General features: G+C 45.1%; 1 protein-coding gene across 3 annotated transcripts in view; it reads right to left on the minus strand.

Annotated features, from left to right (window-relative positions):
• trpm4a (transient receptor potential cation channel, subfamily M, member 4a) overlaps positions 1–22421 on the minus strand; it is a 94079-nt gene extending 71658 nt beyond the window's left edge. For all 3 annotated transcript variants that reach the window (XM_060849270.1, XM_060849266.1, XM_060849265.1), the window contains exons 1-2: positions 22243–22421; positions 2632–2699 (exon numbers count right to left, since the gene is read on the minus strand). In XM_060849270.1, coding sequence (XP_060705253.1) covers positions 2632–2699; positions 22243–22269 — 95 coding nt within the window. In that variant the 5' untranslated portion in view covers positions 22270–22421. The remainder of the gene's footprint in view (positions 1–2631; positions 2700–22242) is intronic.
• Positions 22422–26950: the final 4529 nt, after the last annotated feature.

A 26950-nucleotide genomic window follows, 5' to 3' on the forward strand; every position in this document is an offset into this window, starting at 1 on the left:
TGAAAGTGTGTTGCTGGAAAAGCGCAGCAGGTCAGGCAGCATCCAAGGAGCAGGAGAGTTGACGTTTCGGGCATGAGCCCTTCTTCAGGAAGAAGAAGGGTTCATGACCGAAATGTCAACTCTCCTGCTCCTTGGATGCTGCCTGACCTGCTGCGCTTTTCCAGCAACACATTTTCAGCTCTTGGCCCTTCAAGCCTGCTCTTCCATTCAATAAGATCACAAATGATCTGACTGTGGTCTCAACTCCACTTCCATTTCTCTCCCCATAACCCTTGACTCCTTTCTCAATCTAAAATCTGTCCAACTCAGCTTTGTATATAGTCAGTGACCCAACCCAACTGCATTGGGGAAGAAGATCCCACTGACTAATGATCTTCTGAGGTAAAGACATTCTCCTCACCCAAGTGTCAAATGGAAGACCCAAAATGGTGTTCCGTCATTCTAGACCCCTTCCACAAGTGGAGACATCTTCTCAGCGTTCACCTTATCAAGTACCCGCAGAATCTCATCCATTTAAACTCCAATAGGTACAGCCTCAACTGTTCCTCATAAGCAAACCCCTGCATCCCAGAATTCCTACAATGGGGGAAGCAGGCCATTTGGCCCATCGATTCCATACTGACCCTCCAAAGAGCTTCCCACTACCCCCTTATCCTATCCCTGCATTTCCCATGGCTGACCCACCTAGCCTGCACATCTCTGGACACTATTGGGCAATTTAGCATGGCCATTCCACCTGACCTGCACGTCCTTGGACTGTGGGACGAAGCTGGAGGACACTCACACCGACACAGGGAGAACGTGCAAACTTCATAGACAGTCACCCAAGGGTGGAATTGAACCCAGAACCCCAGAGCTGTGAGGCAGCAGTGCTAACCACTGAGCCACCATGTTGCCCAGTCAAGTGTGCCTTCTCTGAGCTGTTTCGAATTCAATTCCGTCATCTCATAGAAGAGGAATTTCTTCAGGCAAAAGGTGGTGAATCTGTGGAACTCATTACCACAGAGGACTGTGGAGGTCAAGTCATTGACTGTATTTAAGACAGAGAGGTTCTTGATTAGTAAGAAGATCAAAGGTTACCGGGAGAAGGCAGGAGAATGGGGTTTGAGAAACATATCAGCCATGGTGGAGCAGAAGAATGGGCCAAATGGGCTAATTCTACTCCAGTATCTTACAGAGACCAAACCAAACATAATACACCAGACACAGGCTTGTGCAGTTGCACCAAAACCTCCCTATTTTTATACTTGATTCTCCTTGTAACAAAGGCTACTATTCCATTTGCATTGTTAAACACTTAATGCACTTGTAAACCAAATTTTTGTGATCCATGCATCACCTGTTCCTTTTGTGGCTGAGTGTCAGATTTTGACAGATTATTTTTTATTAGATTCCCTACAGTGTGGAAACTGGCCCTTCGGCCCAACCAGTCCACACCAACCCTCCAAAGAGTAACCCACCCAGACCCAACTCTGTGCAACTCTCTGGGATGACTTACTGTGTTTAAAACATTGTGTAAATACAAGTTGCTATGGTCGCACATTGTTGGAGGACCCTTTCACTAAACTCAGAGCGATTATTCTTTCCCTTTTTCTGTATCCAACAATACATTTCTATCTATGTATCCCAGACTGTGCACTCTCTTTCTATTCCCAAGTATTATATTACTCATGGCCTGAGTATCACCTAGTTTCCTGTAATTAACCTCCCTACTTCTGTCTTATCGATTCTCTTCATAATTTGATATGTTTCTGTAAGATCCACTCCCCACCCCCAAATTCTTCTAAATTCCAATGAGTATAGTCCCAGTCTACTCAATGTCTCCTCCTAAGCCAACCCCCTCAACTCTGGAATCAACCTAGTCAACCTCCTCTGCACCCTCTCCAGTGCCAGTACATCCTTTCTCAAGAAAGGAGACCAAAACTGTACACAGTACACCAAGCTGTGGCCACACCAGCATCCAACACAGCTATAGCATAACCTCCCAATGTTTAAACTCCATCCAGCTAGCAATGAAGGACAATATGCAAGATTTGTGAAGGTTTGTAGCTCTGGTTGAGGTTTAGGGTGTAGGTTTGCTCACTGAGCTATAGGTTTGATATCCCCATGGAGTTCCCCATCCAGGACAAACATATAAATAGAAAGCAGGAGACAACAGCTTCGCTTCACTTGGAGGTCGCCACTGATGATGTTACCTAGCCAGGTAATGAAACGTCTGGATATCAAACCTACAGCTCAGCGAGCAAACCTACACCCTGAAGGACAATATTCCATTTACTTTCCTAATTACCTGTTGTACCTGCAAACCAACTTCCTGTAATTCATGCACAAGGACACCCAGGTCCCTCTGCACAGCGGCGTGCTGCAATGCTCTTATCTTTACAAACATAGTGCAGACAACCAGCTAAAGAAAGATCAAATGTTTCAAATTCACCATCAAAAAGTACAGCATCATCGACTGCGGCCACAGACATATTTTCAAAATCTGCTCAATGCAACAGTTTCTAACTCTTCATGAGTGATGGATCAGAGCAGACCACAACATATTGTCATTTGTCAGGTGAGGCCCGATCCTAGCCCATCAATCCTTCTAGATTATCCTTTCTACTGTGTTTCCTATTCATCCTTTACCTTTGGGCAGTTGTATCCTCGAGGAAGGTGGAACAGATTTTCTTCTTGATCACCTTGGGGATCCAACTCTGTTGAACAGAAATACACCAATATTCACTGAGTTAGTCCCACACTGCATCCTTCATACAATGAACAGATACTGTGATGAGACTGGCAGTCAATGTAGTTACAGCTGGGATGAGAGCGCGATCTTTTAATAAGGGGCTGATTAAGTTGAATCCATATCTCTTGGAGTTTAGAATAGTGATAAAGTTTATTAGATGTCCTGCTGCTAGAGCTCCTCGATTCACTGGTAGTGAATGATGCTGTTACTACGCCCACAGTGGCAAAATCATCAAATCTCTATCACTGCATTGACGTAAGTCATAGAATCCCGACAGTGTGGAAGGAGGCTGTTTAGCCCATGCTGATCCCCCAGAGAGCATCCCATCAGATCCACTCCCCTATCCTTGTAACCCTGCATTACCCATGACTAATTCACCTAACCTGCACATCTTTGGATTGTGGGAGGAAACCAGAGCAAGCCCACGTAGACACGGGGAGAACGTGCAAACTCCACACAGTCGCCTGAGGTGGGAATCAAATCCCAATCCCTGGCACTGTGAGGCCACCACTAAACCACCATGCCACGCCCAACCAGTAATTTCTATTCCTTCTCTTTCAGCCTGGAGATATTCCAGATGCTGAAATTTACTGGATTGTCTGTGCCCCTCGAACGCTGGTTCGAATTTGGTTAAGTCTGAAGAGTTGATGAGAATTGATTTTCAAATGAATATTGATTCTTGATCATCACAGTGTTGTCCAAAGGGAAATCTTGCTGATTTCTTTGTCTCATTTGAGGAATACATTCAGGGGATCCAACATCAATGACCAAAGGACTGATTACCAATTATCTTAATTTTGGGGTTAAGACCCAAAAAAAACGTCACTTAGGCAACTGATTGTTAAGATGTATGATTGCATTGTCTGCCTTTATTGGTCAGTGCATGGTCTGGAAGAGCTAGGAGGTCATGTTGTGGCTCTACAGGACATTGGTTAGATCATTTTTGGAATACTGCATTCAATTCTGATCTCCCCGCTACAGGAAAGTTGTTGTTAAACTAGAAAGAGTTCAGAAAAGATTTATAAAGATTTTGCCAGAGATTGGAGGGTTTCAACTACAGGGAGAGGCTAAATAGGCTGGGGCTATTTCCCCTGGAGTGTCGGAGGCTCAGGGGTGACCTTATAAAGGTTTATAAAATCATGAGAGGCATGGATAGGGTAAATAGACAAGATCTTTTTCCCAGGGTAGGGTAGTCCAAAACTAGAGGGCATTGGTTTAAGGTGAGAGAGGAAAGATTTAAAAGGGACCTAAGGGCAACTGTTTCACTCAGAGGGTGATATGTAATGAGCTGCCAGAGGAAGTGGTGGAGGCTGGTACAATTACAACATCTAAAAGGCATCTGGATGGTATATGAATAGGAAGGGTTCAAAGAGATATGGGTCAAGTGCTGGCAAAGAGGATTAGATTAATTTGGGATATCTGGTTGGCAGGGACAGGTTGGACTGAAGGGTCTGTTTCCATGCTGTACATCTCTTTGACTCTCTGACAGAATGATGGATTCAGAAGGTGCTTTCAACAGAGATACATAGAGAGCAAAATATACAGGAGCATGGGGAATGAGTGGGGGTAATGGTAATAATATATTGTCCTTTGAAAGATCTGTCACAGGTTTGTTGGGCCGAAGGACTTGCTGCAATACTGTACTATTCTTTCATTCTCAGGAGAGTCGATCTCATCAAGACATACAAGACTCTGAAGGGAATCAACAGAGTCAACGCTGAGAAACATTTCCCGCATGTCTTAGGGATCTAGAACATGGGGCACAGTTCTAGGACTGAGATGGGAGGGGGGTGATGTTTATTCACACTGAGGGTTGTGAATCTTTGGAATTCTCTATCTCAAGGGGTTGAGGATACTCCACCATCGCAAATATTGAAGGTTGGGTGAGATGGAATCTTTTGAGATCGATCTCAGCAACCCATGGAGGGGGGAATAGTTGGCCTGAACACCTAAAATCATCCATGATCATAATGAATGGTAGAGGAGGCTCCATGTCCCAAATGACCTACTGTGCCATCATTCCTTATTAAATAATTCTTATTGTTTCCTAATATTAACAATCCATAAGGCACAACGCAAATTATGATGATATGATGACACAGTGATATTGTTACCTCTTTCGTATTAAGTTCAAGGTTCAAGCCCCTCATCTCAACAGCGGGCAGAATTTATACTCAATTTTATAAATCTGGAATTAATATCTCATCTTGATAATGATTGTTGTGAAACTATTGTCAATTGTTCTGAAAGAACATCTGGTTCGCTAATGTCCTTTAAGGAATGAAGTCTTACCTGGTCTGGTCTACATATGATTCCAGACCCACAGCAATGAGATTGACTCTTAACTTGCTTCTGAAATGATTAGATTCCCTACAGTGTGGAAACAGGCCTTTCGGCCCAACAAGTCCACACTGACCCTCCAAAGAGCCACCGACCCAGACCTATTCCCCTCTGACTAATGCACTTAACATTACAGGCAATATAGCATGGCCAATCCAGCCGACCTGCACATCTTTGGATTGTGAGAGGAAACCCATGCAGACAGTCACCTGGGGCTGGGATTGAACCCGGGTCCCTGGGCACTGTGAGGCTGCAGTGCTAACCACTGAGCCACCATGCCACTCTTAAATGGCCCTAAAAACGTAACATGCTGTCTGGGGAAGAGAAGACCATAGGCTTACAAACCTCAGGGAGAGAGAAATTTCTGTTCATCTCTGTCTTAAAAGGAAGACCTCTTATTTTAACACTGTGTCTCCTAGTCACCCCCACAAGAGGAAGCAGCTCCATGGTAACCATCCAATCTAAAATACTCAGAATCTTCTATCTTTCAATAAGATCATTTCTCATTCTTGTAACCTACATTGGATAAAGTCACAACCTACAAAGAACAGTGCAGCACAGGAACAGGCCCTTCGGCCCACCAAGACTGTGCCAACACATGATGCCTTTCTAAATTAAAAACCCTTTGCCTCTATGTCCCTCTATTCCCTCCCCATTCATATATCTGTCAAGATGCCTCTGAAATGTTGCTATTGTGTCTGCCTCAACCACCTCCCTCTGGCAGTGCATTCCAAACATGTACCATCCTCTTGTGTAAAATACTTGACTCTCACATCTCCTTTAAACCTATTCCCTCTCACCTTAAATCTATGTCCCCTAATAATAGACATTTCTACCTAAGTAAAAGACTCCAACTATCCATTCTATCTGTGTCTGTCATAACTTTGTAAACTTTTGTCAAGTCACCCCTCATTCTTTGATGTCCAAGTGAAAATAATCCAAGTCTGTCTCTTCTCATAGCTAATAACCCTCCAAGCCAGGCAACATCCTGGTAAACCATTTGACTTAGATTACTTACAGAGTGGAAACAGGCCCTTCGGCCCAACAATTCCACACTGGGAGGAAACCGGAGCACCAGGAGGAAACCCACGCAGACACAGGGAGAATGTACAAACTCCACACAGACAGTTGCCTGAGGCGGGACTTGAACCCAGGTCTCTGGTGCTGTGAGGCAGTAGTGCTAACCACTGTGCCAACATTTCTGTCCCCTCTGTAAAGCCTTAACATCCTACAGGTAGGATGGTGACCAGAACTGCACACAATATTCCAAATGTGGCCTAACTAAAGTTCTATATGGCTGCAACATAACTTGCCAATTTTTCTATTCAATGCCGTGACCCAATCATGCCATATGCCTTCGTGACCAACTTATCCACTTGTGTTTGGACATTCACGGACTCTAGACCTGAGTGTCTAGGTCCCTCTGTATGTTAATGCTACTAAGGGTTCTTCCATTTACTGGATACTTCCCTCCTACATCCCATCTTTTAAAACGGGTCACCTCGCATTTGTCTGGATTAAACTCCATCTGCCATTTCTTCACCCACATCTCCAGCCCATCTATATCCTGCTCGATCCCCGGCAATCCTCCTCACTACCTGCAGCTCCCTCAACTTTTGTGTCATCAGCAAACTTACTAATCAATCCACCTACATTGTCTTGCAAATCATTTACACATATTACAAACAACAGGGGGGATCTAGCAGTGACCATTACAGAACATAACTGGTCACAGATCACCAGTCAGAAAAATGCCCTTGACCGCTCTGTATTCTATGATTAGAATACCGTCTCACCAGCTGACCATGGATCCCATGTGATTTCACCTTTTGTAGCAGCCTACCATGAGGGACTTTGCCAAAGGCCTGCTAAAGTCCATATAGACAACATCCACCACACTGCCCGCATCAATCATCTTTGTCACTTCCTCAAAAAGCTCCATCAGGTTTGAGAGACACAACCTTCCCCACACAAAAGCAATAATCACTAGTAAGTCCACATTTTCCCAAATCTGAGTAAATCCTACCCCCAAGAATATTCTCCAATAGTTTTCCTATGAATGATGTAAGGCTCACCAGTATGCGATTTCCTGGATTATCCCTGTTGCCCTTTTTGAATAAAGGAACAACATTGGAGATACTCCAGTCCTCTCCTGTAACTAAAGAATACACAGCCTCAGCAAATTCCTCAACTGCCTCGAATTGAATTGAATTGAATTTATTGTCACAGGTACCGAGGCACAGTGAAAAGCTTTGTCTTGCGAGCAATACAGGCAGCTCACAGAAATAAACAGCATTCTGGGATAGATCCCATCAGGTCCTGGAGACTAGTCTATCTTAATGCTTTTTAAAACACCCAACACCTCCTCTTTAGTATTGACATGCCCTAGAATATCAACATAGCCCTCCTGAGACTCACCACCCATGATATACTTCTTCTTTGTGAGTATTGTTACAAAGTATTTGTTAAGGACCTCACCCACTTCCTCTAGCTCCATACTTAAATTCCCTCCTTTATCCAAAAGGAGAGATGTTCTCCCAGCTCTTGCTGTTATGTGTATATGAAGCGTTTTAGGATTTTCATTAATCCTGTTTGCCAAAGGCATTTCACAGCAGTGTAGTTGACTCTTAACTGCCCTCTGGGCAATTAGTGATGGGCAATAAATGTTGGCCTAGCTAAAGATGCCCACTTGCCGATACCTTGCTTGAGTTTTTTCCTGCTATCTGTATATTCTTTAAGGGCTCTGTTATGTAAATGCCTCCTTATCCTTTTTGACTGAGCTCTCAATTTCTCTTGTCATCCAAGGTACTTGAATCCTTATCCTTCATTTTCACAGGAACACGCTTGTTCCGAACAGTAATTAACTCGCCTTTCAAAGATCCTCACATACCCTCAACCTGAATTGAATTTAATTTGAATTTATTGTCACATGTACTGAGGCACAGTGAAAAGCTTTGTCTTGTGAACACTACAGGCAGATCACATTGTTAAGTAGAATAAATTGTAAATAATAGGTAAATAGCAGCTAAAACAAAAACACAGGTACAGGCAAATGTTAAGAGTTTGTCAGTCCATTCAGTATTCTAACAACAGTAGGGTAGAAACTGTTGCAAAACTGACTGGTGCATGTGTTCAGGCTTCTGCACTTCTCCTCTATGGTATAGGTTGTAGAAAAACATTGCCAGGGTGGGATGGATCTTTGAGAATGCTGGTGGCCTTTCCTTGACAGCGGGACTGGTAGATGGATTCTATAGATGGGAGATTGGGAGCTTTTGCCAGTCTTAATTTACCACTTCCTGCCTATTTTTATGGTAGCTAGCCTTTTCCCCATTTTAGTACTTTCACCCAAGAACTACTCTTATCCTTATCTATAAGTAACTTAAAATGTAAAGAATTAGGGTCACTATTCCCAAAATGCTCCCTCCCTGAAACTTTGATTGCCTGTCTGTGCTCAGTCTGCGATACAAGGTCTAATTTGGCCCCTTCCTTAGTTGGACTATTATCATATTGTCTCAAAAATCCATCTTGGACATACCTAATACATCCACCAACCACTCCCCCCATCCAAGGTTCCTAGCATTAAGTGAGTCCCAGGTAATGTCAGGGAAGTTAAAATCACCCACCACAACTACCCTGTTGTTTTTATGTTTTTTCATAATCTGCCCACACATATGTTCTTCAATCTTCCATTGGCTGTTGAGAGGTCTGTTGAACAATCCCAGTAAAAGTGATTGCACCTTTCCTAGTCCTGAACTGTACCCATAGGGCCTCGCTGGATGAGCCCTCCAACGTGTCCTCCCTCAGTGAAGCTGCGATATACAACCTGTTCACCCTTTCTTCAGAAGACAAGCTCTTCATCCCTGGAATGAGTCAAGTGAATCTTCTCTGAACTCCTTGTAACAGGGAACAATGGACAATCATGGTCACTCCTTCCTTGTACAAAGGAATGATGGACAATCATATTCAATTCTCATTCAGAAAAGCTCTTTCATTCACTCTTCACTATGCCTATTGACACCAGTGTGTCCGTCAACCAGTTGAATGGCCTGTGCCCAAGGCAACTTTCAAAAATTTACTCATGGGACATGGGCATTTCTGGCGGGGCAAGCATTTATTGCCCATCCCTAATTGCCCAGAGGGCAGTTAAGAGTCAACCGCATTGCTGTGGGTCTGGAGTCATATGTTGGCCAGACCAGGTAAGGATGGCAGATTTCCTTCCCTAAAGGATATTAGTGAAGCAGATGGACTTTTCCTATCGATAATGGTTTCACAGCCGTTAATAGACTCTTGGCTCCAGGTACTTTATTGAATTCAAATTCCCACCATCTGCCTTGGTGGGATTTGGACCCAGGTCCCCAGAACTTTAAGCTGAGTTTCTGGGTTAATAGGTGAGCAATAATACCCCTAGGTCATTTGCCTTCCCCATCCTACTCATGCTTTGAAGAAGGGAATGATGCTTATTGCATTCATCAGTGCATCATATCTGGGAAATATGTTCTGCAAATTAGTCGATCACCAGTGTTCATCTCATCATGTCTTAAACCCTGTATGTTTATCCTCTGTTTGGCACAAGTCATGAATCTTCCAACTTCTCCTCCTTGTGGTATCTGCCCTTTCTTGTGTGTGACCTTCTATAAGCTCAGTTAATTAGCAGTACCTGTGACAATGTGCTCAGATTTTGAAAAGTTACATAATGGAATTACACAAACTTGGCTTCCCCTTAAACATTTCTTAAATCAACCTGCCCCGGTAGCAATTTTCACATTCAAACCATTTCTTGGTAAAGCCATTTATTCTGAATTCTTCACTTGAGCGGAAGTCTTATATTCATGAGCCCTAGTCTTGAAGTCACAGTGGAAACATTTTCTCAAAGTCTACCCAGTTGGGATCTTCTGTCATTTTAAAGAACTCAATCAAACCCCACTCTCAGCAATCGCTTTTCTGACAATTATAACCGTTCAGATCGATTATTATTCTTGAAAATTGTTCATGAGCTTTGGGCAGTGCTTCAATTAGCTTTTTTTCATTTCTGGAGATCAGAACTACGCACAGATTCCGGGAAAGTGAAATAAATCTGAAAGGATATGAAGTAAGGACCAGGAAATGGGACTCAATTACAAAACCCTCTCAGAGAGCAAACACAGCTGCAATGGGCCAAATGGCCTCAAACTGCTATCAAATGTTTCTTAATAAAAAGCTTGTACAATTTGCACATCTAAAATATATCCTCTTGAAGAATAAGGGGATTAATCTTTCGATCCACAATATAAAACAAAATAAGAGTAAATTGTCTCCAGCCAACTTCCAAAATTTATTGATGATTAACACTTAGGCATTAAATCCTTTCACTGCAGCCCTCTCCACCATCTCCAAATGCCTTTATCCTCTTGAGGTGACTAATGTTTGCAATAAGGTACAATGCAACCCACGCATAGCAATGTACACACTTATGGCAAACTTGTCCAAACACATAACAGAGTTGTGGAGAAAATCTATCTCCGGACCAATGTTACTGAGAATGGGACAGATATGGTCCAAAGCTTTGAACTGTACAAAACATTGTCCAACTTGGTCAAAGTTTATGACTGATTTAGAGCAGGGTGGGGCATAATGTGTAAAAACACAAATTGCCATCACCAATACTTTAACTCCAATATAGCTGATCAAACAGGGACTCTGTACTGTGACACTGCAGGAGGTAGCTATCTGAATCCATGCAGTTCAGTATGGTCCACCCACCGATCATAGGGTGTGCTGCCCTTATGTACCTCACTGAATCAACAGGAACTCTGAAAATAAGCAAACAGTGAGAAACTCTTATTCTCATGGACCAGAATAAACCCTGTCAGTTTAAAATGGAAATCTCATCCAGTTACACAGAGAATCCTAACTCTGCTGAACAGACAGCACCTCTGTCCATTTACACAGAGAAACCCTACCCTGCTGAATAATTTGAAATTTTGTTCAGTAACAGACAGAATCCTCACCTTGCTGAATAAATTGTAATTCCAGATTGTTGTTGAAAACAGGAAAGCGTATTGTCACAGCTTTTCACCTTGCACTCTTCAGCATAGATGCAAGAATGTTCAAAGGGAGCTGCAATTCATGCAGCGTGATGATTGGTTGGATGGTCAACTCAATTCTGATTGGGCAAAAGTGAGGACTGCAGATCTGGAAGCCAGAGTTGAAATCAGAGTGGTGCTGGAAAAGCACAGCAGTTCAGGCAGCATCCGAGGAGCAGGAACATTGACGTTTCAGGCAAAAGCCCTTCATCAGGAATAGAGGCAGGAAGCCTCCAGGGTGTAGAGATAAATGGGGGGTGGGGGCTGGGGCTGGGGAGAAGGTAGCAAAGAGTAGAATAGGTGAATGGGGGTGGGGATGGAGGTGATAGGTCAGAGAGGAGGGTGGAGTATTTAGGTGGGAAGGGAGATTGGCAGGTAGGACAGGTCATGGGGACGGTGCTGAGCTGGAAGGTTGGAATTGGGTAAGGTGGGGGGAGAGGAAGTGAGGAAACTGGTGAAGTCCACATTGATGCCCTGGGGTTGAAGTGTTCTGAGGTAGAAGATGAGGCATTCTTCCTCTAGATGTTGGGTGGTGGGGGAGCAGCGGTGGAGGAGGCCCAGGACCTGCATGTCCTGGGCAGAGTGGGAAGGGGAGTTGAAATGTTGGGCCACAGGGCGGTGGGGTTGATTGGCGCGGGTGTACCTCACTTCTGATTGGTCAAGGGTTCCCTGTGGATTATACACCAGGGGGCAATTGTTGCCCAAGCTCCTGCTTAATTCAAACTGACTTGTTTCTTAGACATGTTCTTTTTTCTTACGGGGACAGGCCCTGCAGCTGAATGACTATAGCTTCCAGCAAGACACTGATGAGAGTTCATTCAATTAATAAATATGCCAAATAAAGCTAGTCCCAGTAATGGTGACCTTTAAACTATCATCCATTGATGTAAAAACCCATCTGCTTCACTAACATCTTTTAGGGAAGGAAATCTGCCATCAATGAGATTGATTCTTAACTAACTGCTGAAATGCTAAGGTACTTAGGTCAAGGGAGGGCTGGTACAATTGCAACATTTAAGAGGCATTTGGATGGGTATATAAATAGGAAGGGTTTGGAGGGGTATGGGCCGGGTGCTGGCAGGTGGGACTAGATTGGGTTGGGATATCTGGTCGGCATGGACAGGTTGGACCGAAGGGTCTGTTTCCGTGCTGTACATCTCTATGACTCTATCATAGACAACAAATGGTAGTCTTGCCAGCAATACCTATACCTGGGCATAAGCTGTACCCAGTCACTTGATCACTGGCACTGTCTATGGCAGGGAAAAGTTTTCCCAGTCTCTAGACACCACCCTCATACAGTTTTTTTTTCCTTTGTTTCATGTGTTTGACAATGGAAGTTAAACAATGTTTAAGAAAATAGTTCATGATTCATGACTAAGATATATCCTAGTCAGGAAGCGGGATCCTAGGAAGGGTATAAACTAACCAAAGAAGTTAACAATTGTACAAAAGTTAAAACATTCAATGTGGAAAAGATTAGTGGGAAGCCAAAGGACTGGGAAAGTTTTAAAAACCAACAAAGGTGACCAAAACATAAAAGATCATAAACTTTGAGGATAAATTAACAAGTAATTTTGAAAGGATTGTAATAACTCTATTATATACATGAAAAGGGAGAGCGAGAGAGACCAAAGTGAACATAGGTCCTGAGAGCTTGAGGCTGGGGAAATAATGATAGGGGACCAGGAAATGGTAAAGGAGCCCAGTCACCTTATAAATACTCCAGCTGCAAGAGCAGGTCAGAGGGTAGGAATACTGCAGCAAGTGACTCACCTCCTGACTCCGCAAAGCCCGACAGGCTTGGGCTGATAAATAGCAAGTAATATTTGTGCTGCACAGGTGCCTCTCAGTGAACATAAGAGAACCCAACCATGTCCCTTTGACGTTCAATGGCATTCCCATCACTGAATCCCAAACTACCAACATCCTGGGGATTACCATTGACCAGAAACTCAACGGGACTCACCACATAAATGCAGTGGCTACAAGAGTAGGTCAGAGACTCGAATTATTGCAGCGAGTAACTCACCTCCTGGCTCCCCATATTGTGTCCACCATCTAAAAGGCACAAGTCAGGAGTGTGATGGAATACTCCCCACTTGTCTGGATGGGTGCAGCTCCAACAACACTCAAGAAGCAGCTTGATTGGCACCACATCCACAAACATCCACTCCCTCCACCCCTGATCCTCAGCAGCAGCAGTGTGTACCTTCTACACGATGCACTACAGCAACTCACCAAGAATCCTTAGGTAGCACCTTCCAAATTCACCTCCACTTCTGTCTCGAAGATCTAGGGCAGCAGATACATGGGAACACCACCCATGCAAGTTCTCTCCAAGCCACTCACCATCACGACTTGATTATACTCGTTCAGTGTCGCTGGGTTAATATCCTGGAATTCCTTCCCTAAGGCCATTGTGGGTCAACCTACAGCACATGGACTCCACCTCAACACCAATTTCTCAAGGGTAACTATGGAATCAGAGAATCCCAACAGAGTGGATTCTTGGAGTTGAGGGGGTTGGCCCATCGAGTGCACACCGATCCTCCCAAGAGCATCCCACATAATCCCTATAATGCTGCATTTCCCCTTGCTGATCCACCTAGCCTGCTCATCCCTTCTCACTTGGGTAATTTAACACGGCCAATTCCCCCGAACCTGCATATCCTCATTGTGGAGGAAACTGGAGCATCAGGAGGGAACCCACACGGACACACAGGGAGAATATACGAACTGCACACAGACAGTTGCCTGAGGCTAGAATAGAGCCCAGGTCCCTAGCGCTGTGAGGCAGCAGCGCTAACCACTGAGCCACTGTTCCGAGGGACGGGGAAAAATGCTGACCCAGCCAGCGATGCCCACCACCCACTAGTAAATTTTTAAAATGTTGAATAAATATTTTGCATCAGTGCTGTGGCCACAGTTATTTACAAAATATGTTGTTAATGATTCAAATCAGGAAAGTGAATGTATTATTGCCAAGTTCATGGGCGGCACAAAAATAGGTGAGAAGCCAAGTGATCAGGATGGCGCCAAAGAGTCTGCAGAGGGCTACAGACCCAACTGAGTGGGCAACAAACTGGCAGATGGAGTATAATGTGGCAAAATGTGAGTTTAACGGCAGAATAAAGGAGCCGAATATTATTTAAATGGGGAACGAAAAACTGCTGCAGACAGGGATTTAGGAATCATTGTACATAATTATGGAATAGGAGAAAGTGAGGACTGCGTATGCTGGAAATCAGAGCTGAAAAATGTGTTGCTGGAAAACCGCAGCAGGTCAGGCAGCATCAAAGGAGCAGGAGAATTGACATTTCGGGCATAAGCCCTTCTTCAGGAATGTTTAATTACGGAATGTCAATCTCCACGTTCAGCAGGTAATAGGGAAGGCACATGGAATGTTGGCCTCTCTTTCAAAGGGAGCGTCATTCAAAAATAAGGAAGTCTTGCTAAAACTGTGCAACGCACGAGTTGTGGTCCCCTGATCTAAGGAAATGGAGGCAATCCAGAGAAGTTTGATTCTGGGTATGGAAAGATTGCCTCATTGGAGTTTAGAAGCATGAGAGGCAGCCTTATTGAAACATCAAGATTTTAGTGGGTTTGACAGGATAGATGCTGAGAGATTGTTTCCCATTTGTGGGACGTCTAGGACCAAGGGGTATTCTCTCAGAATAAGAAAATGGGAATAAATTTCTTGTTCCAGATATAGTGAAGCTGTGGGATTCTTTACCATAGAGAGGTGTCAAGGCAGGCTCATTAAGTCTATTCAAGGCTGAGATAGGCAGGTTGGGGATTTTTCAGATTAGTCTTAATTCCAATGGCAGAGCTGTCAAAGGGACTGAATGGTCTACTTCCATTCCTTTGTGTTATGGTTTTATGGACACTTCCTGTCAATCCTGTCCCAATAGGTAAACCCACACATTCCCAGGAATCACGTCTGCTTCCCTTCCAATGCTCCTATACCTTTTTTGGTAACAGTCTAAGGGTGCAGAGGAGGTTCTCTAGGTTGATTCTGGAGTTGAGGGGGTTGGCTCTTGAGGAGAGACTGAGTAGATTGGGACTATACACATTGGAATTTAGAAGAATGAAGGGGGAGGATCTTTGAGAAACATATCAAATTATGAAGGGAATAAATAAGATCGACATAGAGAGGATGTTTCCACTGGCAGGTGAAACCAGGACAAGAGGGCCTAGCCTCGCAATCAGGGGGATCAGGTTTAGGACTGAATTGAGAAGGAACTTCTTCACCCAGAGGGTTGTGAATCTGTGGAATTCCCTGCCCAGGGAAGTGGTGGACGCTATTTTAGTCAATGTTTTTAAAGCTATGATAGTAATTTTTTGAACAGTAAAGGAATTAAGGGTTACATTGAGCAGGTGGGTAAGTGGAGCTGAGGCCACAAAGTGATCATCCATGATCTTACTGAATGGTGGAGCAGGCTTGAAGGGCCAGATGGCCTACTCCTGCTCCCAGTTCTTACTTCTTTTTATATAGAATCCGGACAATGTGGAAACAGGAGATTTGGCCCAACACGTCCACATCAACCCACCAAAGATATCCCACCCAGATCTATTCCCCAACCCTACTCTACATTTACCCTGGACTAACCTACCTATGCTGCACATCCCTATACATTATAGGGCAATTTAGCGTGGCCAATCCACCCTAGCCTGCACATCTTTGGACTGCGGGATGAAACCAGTGTACCTGGAAAAAACCCAGGGAGAATGAGTAAGCTCCACACAGACAGACGCCCGAGGCTAGAATTGAACCCAGGTCCCTGGCACAGTGAGATAGTAGAGCTAACCACTGAGCCACCGTGGCATATTCATATTATGCTCTTATCAATAAGGTATAAGCTACTCAGGATTGAGGTGAGGAGGAATCTTTTCACTCAGAGAGTTGAGAACCTGTGGAATTCTCTCCCACAGGAAGCTGTTGGGGCCAGTTTGTTAGATATATTCAAAAGGGAGCTAGATATGGTCCCTGTGGCTAAAGGGATCAAGGGGTCTGGGAAGAAAGGGGAGTGGGATACTGACATTGCATGATCAGGCATGATCATACTGAATGGTGGTGCAGGCTCAAAGGACTGAACAGCATACTCCTGCACCTATTTTCTTTGCTTCGATAATATTGTGACCAGAACAGTATACAATATTGCAATTGTGGTCATTCCAACATTGGATAAACATTTAGAATAGCTTCCTGACTTTCAAAATCTATTCTTCTCGGAATAAAACCGAATGTCTTGTTTCCTTTATCTTTCGCACGGCCTTGCTAACCAGGGGTTAGAGATTCACAGCGATTGTTATCTTTATTTTGTGAGATCTTGATGTTAAATGGTCTACTACACTTGTAGATGAAGAGGATGTAGTGACTGTAACGAGGTCAGCTAGCTGAACCTCATAAAATATGAGCTCGCTGATTGGGGCTGTTAATCTGGTCCAATCAGGGAGCCCTGGCTGACAGATATAAACAGGAGTATCTACATTAGAGCCCGGGTGTCTCTGGAAAAGGAGCACACGGTGGCCACCAACACCCTGGAGTTGTTCAGGGAGAGGTGGGCGCCGCAGGGATTGGAGTGCATCATTTCCCCCTCCAACTCTATTTTGATTTAGTCCCTGCCCTCCCCTTCACTGTTTTGATCACACAGCATTGCCCTTTGATGTGAAGGGCACTGCTTGTCACAGGCCACTCGGGTGTTTTCCTACTTTTCCTGGTGGTGGGAATTGAATAAAGATTTGTACACTTTGTGTCTCTCACCTGCACACACACACCATGGGTGCTGGGGATAAAAATAAGCACTACCGCAGTTAGGCGGTAGTGTGGGGGTTAAAAAAAAGAAAAAAAAAGAAAAAATAAACAGGAGATTACACCTGAAGAAAAAAAAAATAAACAGGAGTATCTACATTAGAGCCCGGGTGTCTCTGGAAAAGGAGCACACGGTGGCCACCAACACCCTGGAGTTGTTCAGGGAGAGGTGGGCGCCGCAGGGAGTGGAGTGCATCATTTCCCCCTCCAACTCTATTTTGATTTAGTCCCTGCCCTCCCCTTCACTGTTTGTTCGCACAGCATTGCCCTTTGATGTGAAGGGCACTGCTTGTCACAGGCCACTCGGGTGTTTTCCTACTTTTCCTGGTGGTGGAAATTGAATAAAGATTTGTACACCTTGTGTCTCTCACTGTGTCTCACACCTGCACACACACACCATGAGAGCTGGGATAAAAATAATAAGCACTACCGTAGTTAGGCGGTAGTGTGGGGGTTAAAGAAAAAAAAATTTAAAAAAATAAACAGGAGTATCTACATTAGAGCCTGGGTGTCTCTGGAAAAGGAGCACGCGGTGGCCACCAACACCCTGGAGTTGTTCAGGGAGAGGTGGGCGCCGCAGGGAGTGGAGTGCATCATTTCCCCCTCCAACGCTATTTTGATTTAGTCCCCGCCCTCTCTTCACTGTTTGATCACACAGCATTGCCCTTGGATGTGAAGGGCACTGCTTGTCGCTGGCCACTCGGGTGTTTTCCTATTTTTCCTGGTGGTGGAAATTAAATAAAGATTTGTGCACTTCGTAAAACAAAAAAAAAGAAACATTGCCCTTTGATGTGAAGGGCACTGCTTGTCACTGACCACTCGGGTGTTTTCCTACTTTTCCTGGTGGTGGATGTTGAATAAAGATTTGTGCACTTTGTGTCTCTCACTGTGTCTCACACCTACACACACACACCATGGGTGCTGGGGAAAAAATAAGCAGAAAAAAAGAAAAAAAAAGAAACAGGAGAAGTATTGCCCTTTAAAAAAAAATTACAAAAAAATAAACAGGAGTATCTACATTAGAGCCCGGGTGTCTCTGGAAAAGGAGCACGTGGTGTCCACCAACACCCTGGTGTTGTTCAGGGAGAGGTGGGCGCCGCAGGGAGTGGAGTGCATTATTTCCCCCTCCAACTCTATTTTGATTTAGTCCTTGCCCTCCCCTTCACTGTTTTGATCACACAGCATTGCCCTTTGATGTGAAGGGCACTGCTTGTCACTGGCCACTCGGGTGTTTCCTTTCTTCCTGGTGGGGGAAACTGAATAAAGATTTGTGCACTTTGTGTCTCTCACTGTGTCTCACACCTGCACACACACACACCATGGGTGCTGGGGGAAATATAAGCACTACCGCAGTTAGGCGGTGTGGGGGTAAAAGAAGAAAAAAATATTTTTAAAAGTAAACAGGAGTATCAGGTCCCGGCAGCGGGATGTGGAGGGGTTCGTTATGGCCAATTGCCTGCCCTTCTCCTGTGTTTATGTGTGTGCTCCGGTGTCTCTGGAGAAGAAGCACATGGTGTCTACCAACTTGCTCGAGCCATTCAGGGAGAGATGGGCACCGCAGGGAGCGGAGCATATTATTTCCCCCCTCCAGGTCTATTTTGATATAATGCCTGCCCTTTCCTTCACTGTTTGATCACGCAGCATTGGCCTCTGAGAAGGGCATGGTTTGTCTCTGGCCACTCGGATGTTTTCTTTCTTCCAGGTGGTGGAATATAAATAAAAATTTACAAACTTGTTGTTGTTCACTTTTCACTCTGACACCTACACACACACACACACACACAGACACACACACACACAGACACACACACACAGACACACAGACAACACACACACACAGACTCTCACTGGGGAATGGGCTCACACACACACACAGACTCACTGGGGTACGGACTCTCACTCACGCACGCGCACGCGCGCACACACACACACACACACATGACATGGGTGCTGGGGAAAAAATAAGCACTACCGCAGTTAGTGTGACGAGAAAAAAGAAAAACAATCAGGAAATTTGAAAACAGAACAACAGGAGTGTCAGAGATGCTAACACCCTGATAGCTATGTTGTGGAGGTGCTGATGTTGGATTGGGATGGACAAGGTCAGAGGTCACGTGACACCAGGTTATAGTCCAACAGGTTTATTTTAAATCACAAGCTTTCAGAGCGCTGCTCCTTTGTCAGGTGACCGAAGGAGCAGCGCTCCAAAAGCTTGTGATTTCAAATCAACCTGTTGGACTATAACATGTGTGACATCTGATTCTGAATGAGTTGATCTCGGTCTTGGTCTCTCTCTCTCTCTCGCTCGGTCTCTCTTTAACACTAAGGCAGTGTTAAAGTCAAGAACTGTTCATGTGTAAATAAGGGGTGACTTGGTGACAGGTACTGTTGTCCGCAGAGTTATTTCAGAGGGGAAGTTCCGCAGCACTCCCAGACAAAAATCCCAATGCTAACCCACTGCAGACAGATCTGCATCTTTGACTTACAATACTGTAGGATGGGCTGCCATAAGTTGGTTCTCTTTAGCCCCTATTTTGCATTTTGACACATACTTGTAACTACTTATCTACTTCAATGTCCACAGCCATACAACCATTTTCTTATTTTGCATTTTGATTTTACGATATAAATTGAAACCATTTCATAGATTGCGACTACTTGTTTTATTTGAATTGCCATCACAATTCGTTTTTTTAATAACCCAATTATTCTTCCATTCGTCTTTCTATCCATCCAACCAGAAACAGACTCACAGCATGTACCATTGACAGTAGGGGCTCTTTGTGGTGCATGGTAATGTCAGTGCCTCTGTACCTAGGAGGCCTAAGTTCAAGAACTACCTGCTCCAGAGGTGTGTGGTAACATCTTCAAACAAGCTGGCTAGAAAATATCTACCGTCTGGGCTCCACACATTTATTGTGATTATTTTTAAAAACGTTGCTGAAATATTTTCTACACATCAGTCAGATTCCTCACTTTGTCGAGAAAACATTATTATGGCCAAGTCATTCACTGCATTCAAGACAGAGATAGATGGGGTCTTGATTCATAAGGAGCTCAAACATTAGGTGGAAAACACAGGAAATGAGGTTGAGAAACATGTCAGCCATGATCAAAAGGCAGAGCAGACTTGATGGGCCAAATGGCCTAATTCTGCTTCTATATCTTATGGTCTTATATAGTCACCAATAAGTAGCTTTTTAACCTTGTCTCCAGGGAATGGCAATTTTCTGGCCACCTCGAGGGTCCTTCACTGTGGACTGTCCTACACAGAAGCTTTCTCTCACCTGGGATTAGTCATGAGTCTTTGGTTTCCTTATCAGGTCACACCCCTTGGACTCACTGGCTCAATGAGTGTGTGAATCCACTCATCGCTTGTTTGCGATTCAGGCTAGTTTTTGGCCTTCCGAAATGTTGAGTCAGTGAACAAAACAGAAAGGTTTATGTTTAAGCTAAAACTCCTTTCCTCTCTGAAAGGAATGGCAACATGAGAAGCTCTGTTTTAAAGGAGTGCTCCACAGTGACACTTTTCCCTTTAAAGGCGGTGGGGGGAGAGGGTGGGTCAGCCACAATCGTTGTCTTGAGCACTGACCTCTCCTTTTATTAATAAGGTGTCAGGGAATCTTCCAGAAGCACTTGACCTGGGTAAAGGACGTCTCAGTTTCATGTCCATCTTGAACAACACCTCCAGCAAGCCGGCCCGCCCTCAGTGCTGCCCTGGGAACCTCAGTGGGGAGATCAGGCTCATATCTCCAAAGTGGGGCTTGAACTCACAACCTTCGGGCTTTGAGAAACGCATATTTCCCTCGGAGTCACAACCATCAGAGCGGGCTGGGGAATGAGAATGGCAATAGGGAAGTCTGTGCTCAGAGCTAGGCAGGCGCCCCCTCCACAGCTTCTCTCTACAAAATAGGGAAATGTCTCCTGACTTACACATTCCTGCTGACCGTAACTTCCTGCCGTCTACTTAGAGACAGCTGTTTGCGTCTAATACAAGAAATGGAATTCAAATGAGCCCTGGTTGAATGCATCTGGTTCAGGAATGTGCCCTGACTCAAGTTGGTGTGTGAACTGAGCATGCCCAGGGCTGTATGCCATTTTGAAGCACTCAGTGATTGTGGGGAGCTGATGGCCTGATGGCTTTATCACTGTGCTTATTTAATCCAAAGGAGCTGTGGTTCAATCCCACCATGGCAGATAGTAGAATTTGAATTCAATATGAAGAAAAATCTGTAATTAAGAGTCTAATGAAATGATTGTCATAAAAATCCATCTAGTTCACTAATGCCTGTTAGGGGAGGAAATCGGCGATCCTTACCTGGTCTGGCCTACATGTGACTCCAGACCACCAGCAATGCGGTTGACTCTTAATGCCCTCCGGGCAATTAGGATGACCAGTGAAACACACCCACCCCCCAAATGAGTTAAAAAAAGGACAGGTTTTATGCCCCAGTCAGGTCTGGGCTCATAGCTGTACCTTTGGAATGATACTCTGAGAAGGCAGGGGATGGTGACTGAATAGTCCATGTACTTAGTCGCCTGGACAAGACACAGTTGTGGGATCCACAACAACAACACTACATCAACTCAAAGGACATGTCACAGAACGGGCTCATGCATGGGATTCTGCACTGTGCCAGCCTCCCAGTGAGCTACTGCCATTCTGTTAATATACCCTCAAGGGACTGTGCCTCAAACTGCTGTCCATCTCTACCCACCGCAAGACAGGATGTGACGTACAACCAGGTGAGAACCCCCATCCACGAGCAGTCTTCCAGCTTAGACATGTCTAAACTTCCTCCTAGTTACCACTTTCTGCATAACTCTCATCTTCAAATAAGCCCACAACACTGTGTTTGCCTTGTGTTGCATTTGGTATGGCTGTGTTCAACCAAAGAACACACCCCTGAGTGCAGGGACGATATATTCTGCAAAGTTGATCTGTTAAATACAGAATAGGACCTACGAGACCTCAAGGATAGAGTTTGTAAGTCAGCATTTAAATGATGTTCCACTCTGGGATCAGTTTAAAACCTACTCTGCATTTTACACCAACAACAATGGAAGAATATAACAGCAGAAACTTTCCACAGAGAAAATCCCTTGAGGGAAAAGCAGGATTAAACAGGGGATAGAGATCTTTTCTAAAGAGTTGCGATGGAAATGGAGTAATTGTCGGATTTGAGTGCTGGCATTTCTCTGCCTGTTGGTTTCAAGCTCAGTCATTCCTGAGCAAGTTGAAACAAACTCCACGGTTTACAGAGAGACTCTTATTTGTATGCTAGCCGTACCTGATCATTCTCCAATGTGCTGTCCATGGTTTCAAGGAGACTGCTCAATGGTCTCTTAGTCTGAGGCTTTCTTGAAGAGGGAATGGTCGGCTGTCGCTCACTGACAGAGGTGGCAGTGATTAGTTTGTGTCTGAGTGTAATCACGACTGAGAGAAGCCAGCACTAGCCACACCTGAGCTGTGTTCCAACCTGTCTGACTGTGAGTAACAAATGTACATTTCTGCAAGAGCTGTTGGGCAAACAAGACTGAAACGTGATAAGAGGGTGACAGAGGCCACAGGCGGGAGGGAACGGGCAGAAGAATGCGAAGCTTCAAGAGCAGTAAATATTACGCGGTGAATTTAATCAAACTCAACATTTATCATGCCCAATGTCAAAATGGAACCTTAATCTCATTGCAGGAGAGCACCTCCGGAAGTATGACTCAACCTTTCTGAATCTGATTTTTTTTTTCTCCCTGCTTTTAAGGCAGTGCCCAAAGCCGCTACAACTGGTGGGAAATTCGACCTGTGGTCTTTGTGTGGATGGCTACCTCATGTTTTGTCATTACTGAGGATGTTAGGTGGCACGGTGGCTCAGTGGTTAGCACTGCTGTCTCACAGTACTAGAGACCCGAGGTTCATTCTCCCCGTGTATGTGCGAGTGTGCTCTGGTTTCCTCCTACAGTCCAAAGATATGCAGGTTAGGTGGATTGGCTGTGGTAAAAGCCCCTTGCAGTGTTATGGGGGTGGGGTGTATCCAGGTGGGATGCTCATCAGTGTGGGCATGATGGACTGAATGGCCTCCTTTTGCCCTGTAGGGACTCTCTGAGTGCACCAGGTTTTCAGTTCTGTCACTTCCAACTGTCTACAGAGCATTTATTTATTTCCCTCCTTTTCTGCAGCGATTCCCATTCCAAATCTTTGACCAGGTGAGTCTGTGTCTAGGAAGCTAGGAGTTCCAATCTGCTTGGTAGGGCACTGGGGATGGTAGCTCAAAGTTTGTGAGAAGATTTGTAGCTCGGGTGCTCGTTGTTGTGGTTCTGTTCGCCGAGCTGGGAGTTTTTGTTGCAAACGTTTCGTCCCCTTTCTAGGTGACATCCTCAGTGCTTCGGAGCCTCCTGTGAAGCGCTTCTGTGCTGATTCCTCCGGCATTTATACTGGTTTGAATCTGCCGCTTCCGGTTGTCAGTTGCTGTCCGCTGCAGTGGCCGGTATATAGGGTCTAGGTCGATGTGTCTGTTGATAGAACTTGTGGATGAGTGCCATGCCTCTAGGAATTCCCTGGCTGTTCTCTTAATGGTAGCCTTTGAACGATAATTGGACCAACACTTGCATTTTGTGGATTTGGTGATGTGTCATGCGGTGGACTTGATTAGGGAGCTGAAGGTGAAGGAACCCCTAGGTATCAGTGATCATAACATGACAGAATTCGCAGTTTGAGGGCAAGAAGTTGGAATCAGATGTAACGGTATTACCCCTGAGTAAAGGGAATTACAAAGACATGAGGGAGGAGCTGGGCAGAGTCTATTGGAAGGGGAGCCATGCAGGGTAGACAGCAGAGCAGAATAGCAATAGTTTCTGGAGGTAAATTGAGAGGCACAGCAGAAACTCATCCCAAAGAAGAAGGAACAGACTAAGAGGAGGATGAGGTAAACATGGCTGACAAGGGAAGTCAGGGACAGCATAAAAGATAAAGGAAAAGCATACAATGTGGTGAAACCAGAGGGTTGGGAAGCCTTTAAAACCCATCAGAGAATAACTGACAAAGCAATAATTGGGCAGAAGATGAAATATGAGGGAAAGCCAACTAGTAATATAAAGCTAGATTACAAGAGCTTTGTTTGGATATCTAAAAGGTAAGAGAAAGGCAAGAGTGGACATTGGAGTGCTGGAAGATGAGGCTGGAGGAGTAGTAATGGGGAATAAAAAAATGGTGGAGGAACTGAACAGGTACTTTGCATCAGTTCCGACAGAGGAAAACACCCAGCAACATGTCAGATTGTCAAGAGAGTCAGGAGGCAAAGGTAAGTGGAGTTGCCATCGCTAAGGAGAAGGTACTAGGGAAGTTGAAAAGTGTGAAGATGGATAAATCACCCAGACCAGATGGACTACACTCCGGGTTCTGTTGGAGGTAGGTGAGGAGATTGTAGAGGCAATGGTGATGATCTTTCAGGTATCACTGGAGTCAGGGAGGGTCCCGGTAAAGTTCCCAATCAAGATCGTGGCTGAGTAGGGCTTTTTGCCAGAGCTTTCGTCCACTCTTCCCACTTCTCTTTCTTTTCTTTCTTCTCCTTTCTTCGTGTCTCACTTTTTTCTCTTCCTTCCCTTTGAATCCTTTAGTCTTTCAAGCTGACGGGTGGAGGTGGCGATGGCAGCAGCTGCAGGTCCTTGATGGTCAGCCATGAAGCTGCAGTTGGTGCCTTCATTGATATCCAAGGCGATACCAGAGCGGCCCTCTGCAGCTTAATGTGGCAACGGAGCGTGGCAATAGCCAATGCCCAGTGCGGGCTCCGATGGACAAGAGCAGCCATCGCTCATGAAGCAGCGGTCACAGCCGAAGCCTTGCGAGCGGCGATGAGGCCTGGTGTGCCCACTGAAGGTCTGCAGTGGTCAGTGGTAAAGGCAGCTGGCGAACACAGGCAGGTCATAACCCAGCGTGGGAAATCATGCCCATTGCGGGAAAACATGCCCAGTGTGAAAAATTATGCCCAGCGCGGGAAATTATGCCCAGTGCAGGAAAGCATGCCCAGTGTGGGAAAACATGCTCAGTGTGGGAAATCATGCCCAGCGCGGGAGAGAGTAAGCCCAGTGCGGGAAATCAAGTCCAGCGCATGGAAATCATGCCCAGCGCAGGAAATCATGTCCAGCGCAGGAAGGCATGCCCAGCGCGGGAAATCATACCCAGTGCGGGAAATCATGCCCAGCGCAGGAAATCATGTCCAGTGCAGGAAATCATGTCCAGCGCAGGAAATCATGTCCAGCGCAGGAAATCATGTCCAGTGCAGGAATCATGTCCAGCGCAGGAAATCATGTCCAGTGCAGGAAATCATGTCCAGTGTGGGAAATCATGTCCAGCGCAGGAAATCATGTCCAGTGCAGGAAATCATGTCCAGCGCAGGAAATCATGTCCAGTGCAGGAAATCATGTCCAGTGTGGGAAATCATGTCCAGTGCAGGAAATCATGTCCAGCATGGGAAATCATGTCCAGTGCGGGAAATCATGTCCAGTGCAGGAAATCATGTCCAGCATGGGAAATCATGCCCAGCGCAGGAAATCATGTCCAGTGTGGGAAATCATGTCCAGCGCAGGAAATCATGCCCAGCGCAAGAAATCATGTCCAGCGCAGGAAGGCATGCCCAGCGCAGGAAATCATATCCAGTGCAGGAAATCATGTCCAGCATGGGAAAGGATGCCCAGCGTGGGAAAGAACAGCTAGCACGGGAGAAAATGCCCAGCACGGGAGAGAGCAAGCCCTCTTGGGAAAAGCCTTGAAGTATCTGCAGGCCTCTGTCTTAAGATAACACAGCAATGTTTGATTTTTTTATCTTCATTTTATTATTTCCCCTCTTTTATACTAAGACCATTGTGTGGAACCTTTCAATCTATATCTTTACTTTTACAGTTCTGCAACTAAGATTTTGCACCTGGGTATCTTTTCACTGTACTTTGTACCCCAACTGGCTCATAGGTAGAAGGCAGAGGGTGGTGGTGGAGTGTTGTTTTTCAGATTGGAGGCCTGTGACCAGTGGTGTGCCATAAGGATCGGTGTAGATCCACTACTTTTCGTTATTTATATAAAGGATTTGGATGTGAACATAAGAGGTATAATTAGTAAGTTTGCAGATGACAACAAAATTGGAGATGTAGTGAACAGCGAAGAAGGTTACTTCACATTACAACGGGATCTTGATCAAATGGGCCAATGGGCTGAGAAGTGGCAGATGGAGTTTAATTTAGATAAATGCGAGGTGCTGCATTGTGGGAAAGAAAATCTTAGCAGGACTTATACACTTCATGGTAAGGTCCCATGGAGTGTTGCTGAACAAACAGACCTTGGAGTGCATGTTCATAGCTCCTTGAAAGTGGAGTCACAGGTAGATAGGATAGTGAAGAAGGCGTTTGGTATGCTTTCCTTTATTGGTCAGAGTATTGAGCACAGGAGTTGAGAGATCATGTTGCGGCTGCACAGGACATTGGTTAGGCCACTTTTGGAATATTGCATGCAATTCTGGTCTCCTTCCTATCGGGAAGATGTTATGAAATTTGGACGGGTTCAGAAAAGACTTTAAAGGATATTGCCAGGATTGGAGGGTTTGAGCTATAGGGAAAGGCTGAATAGGCTGGGGCTGTTTACCCAGGAACATCAGAGGCAGAGGGGTGACCTTATAGAGGTTTATAAAATCATGAGGGACATGGATACGATAAATAGATAAGGTCACTTCCCTGGGGTGGGGGAGTCCAGAACTAGAGGGCATAGGTTTTGGGTGTTAGGGGTAAGATGTAAAAGAAACCTAAGGGACAACTTATTTTCACAGAGGGTGGTGCATGTATGGAATGAGCTGTCAGAGGAAGTGGTGGAGGCTGGTGCAATTGTAACATTTAAAAAGCGCCTGGATGGATATGTAAATAGGAAGGATTTGGACAGGGTGCTGGCAGGTGGGGCTAGATTGGGTTGGGGTATTTGGTCAGCATGGATGAGTTGGACCAAAGGGCCTGTTTCTCTATGAC

The sequence above is a fragment of the Hemiscyllium ocellatum genome, chromosome 33 (assembly GCF_020745735.1).
Source record: "Hemiscyllium ocellatum isolate sHemOce1 chromosome 33, sHemOce1.pat.X.cur, whole genome shotgun sequence".
Classification (NCBI taxonomy): Eukaryota; Metazoa; Chordata; class Chondrichthyes; order Orectolobiformes; family Hemiscylliidae; genus Hemiscyllium; species Hemiscyllium ocellatum.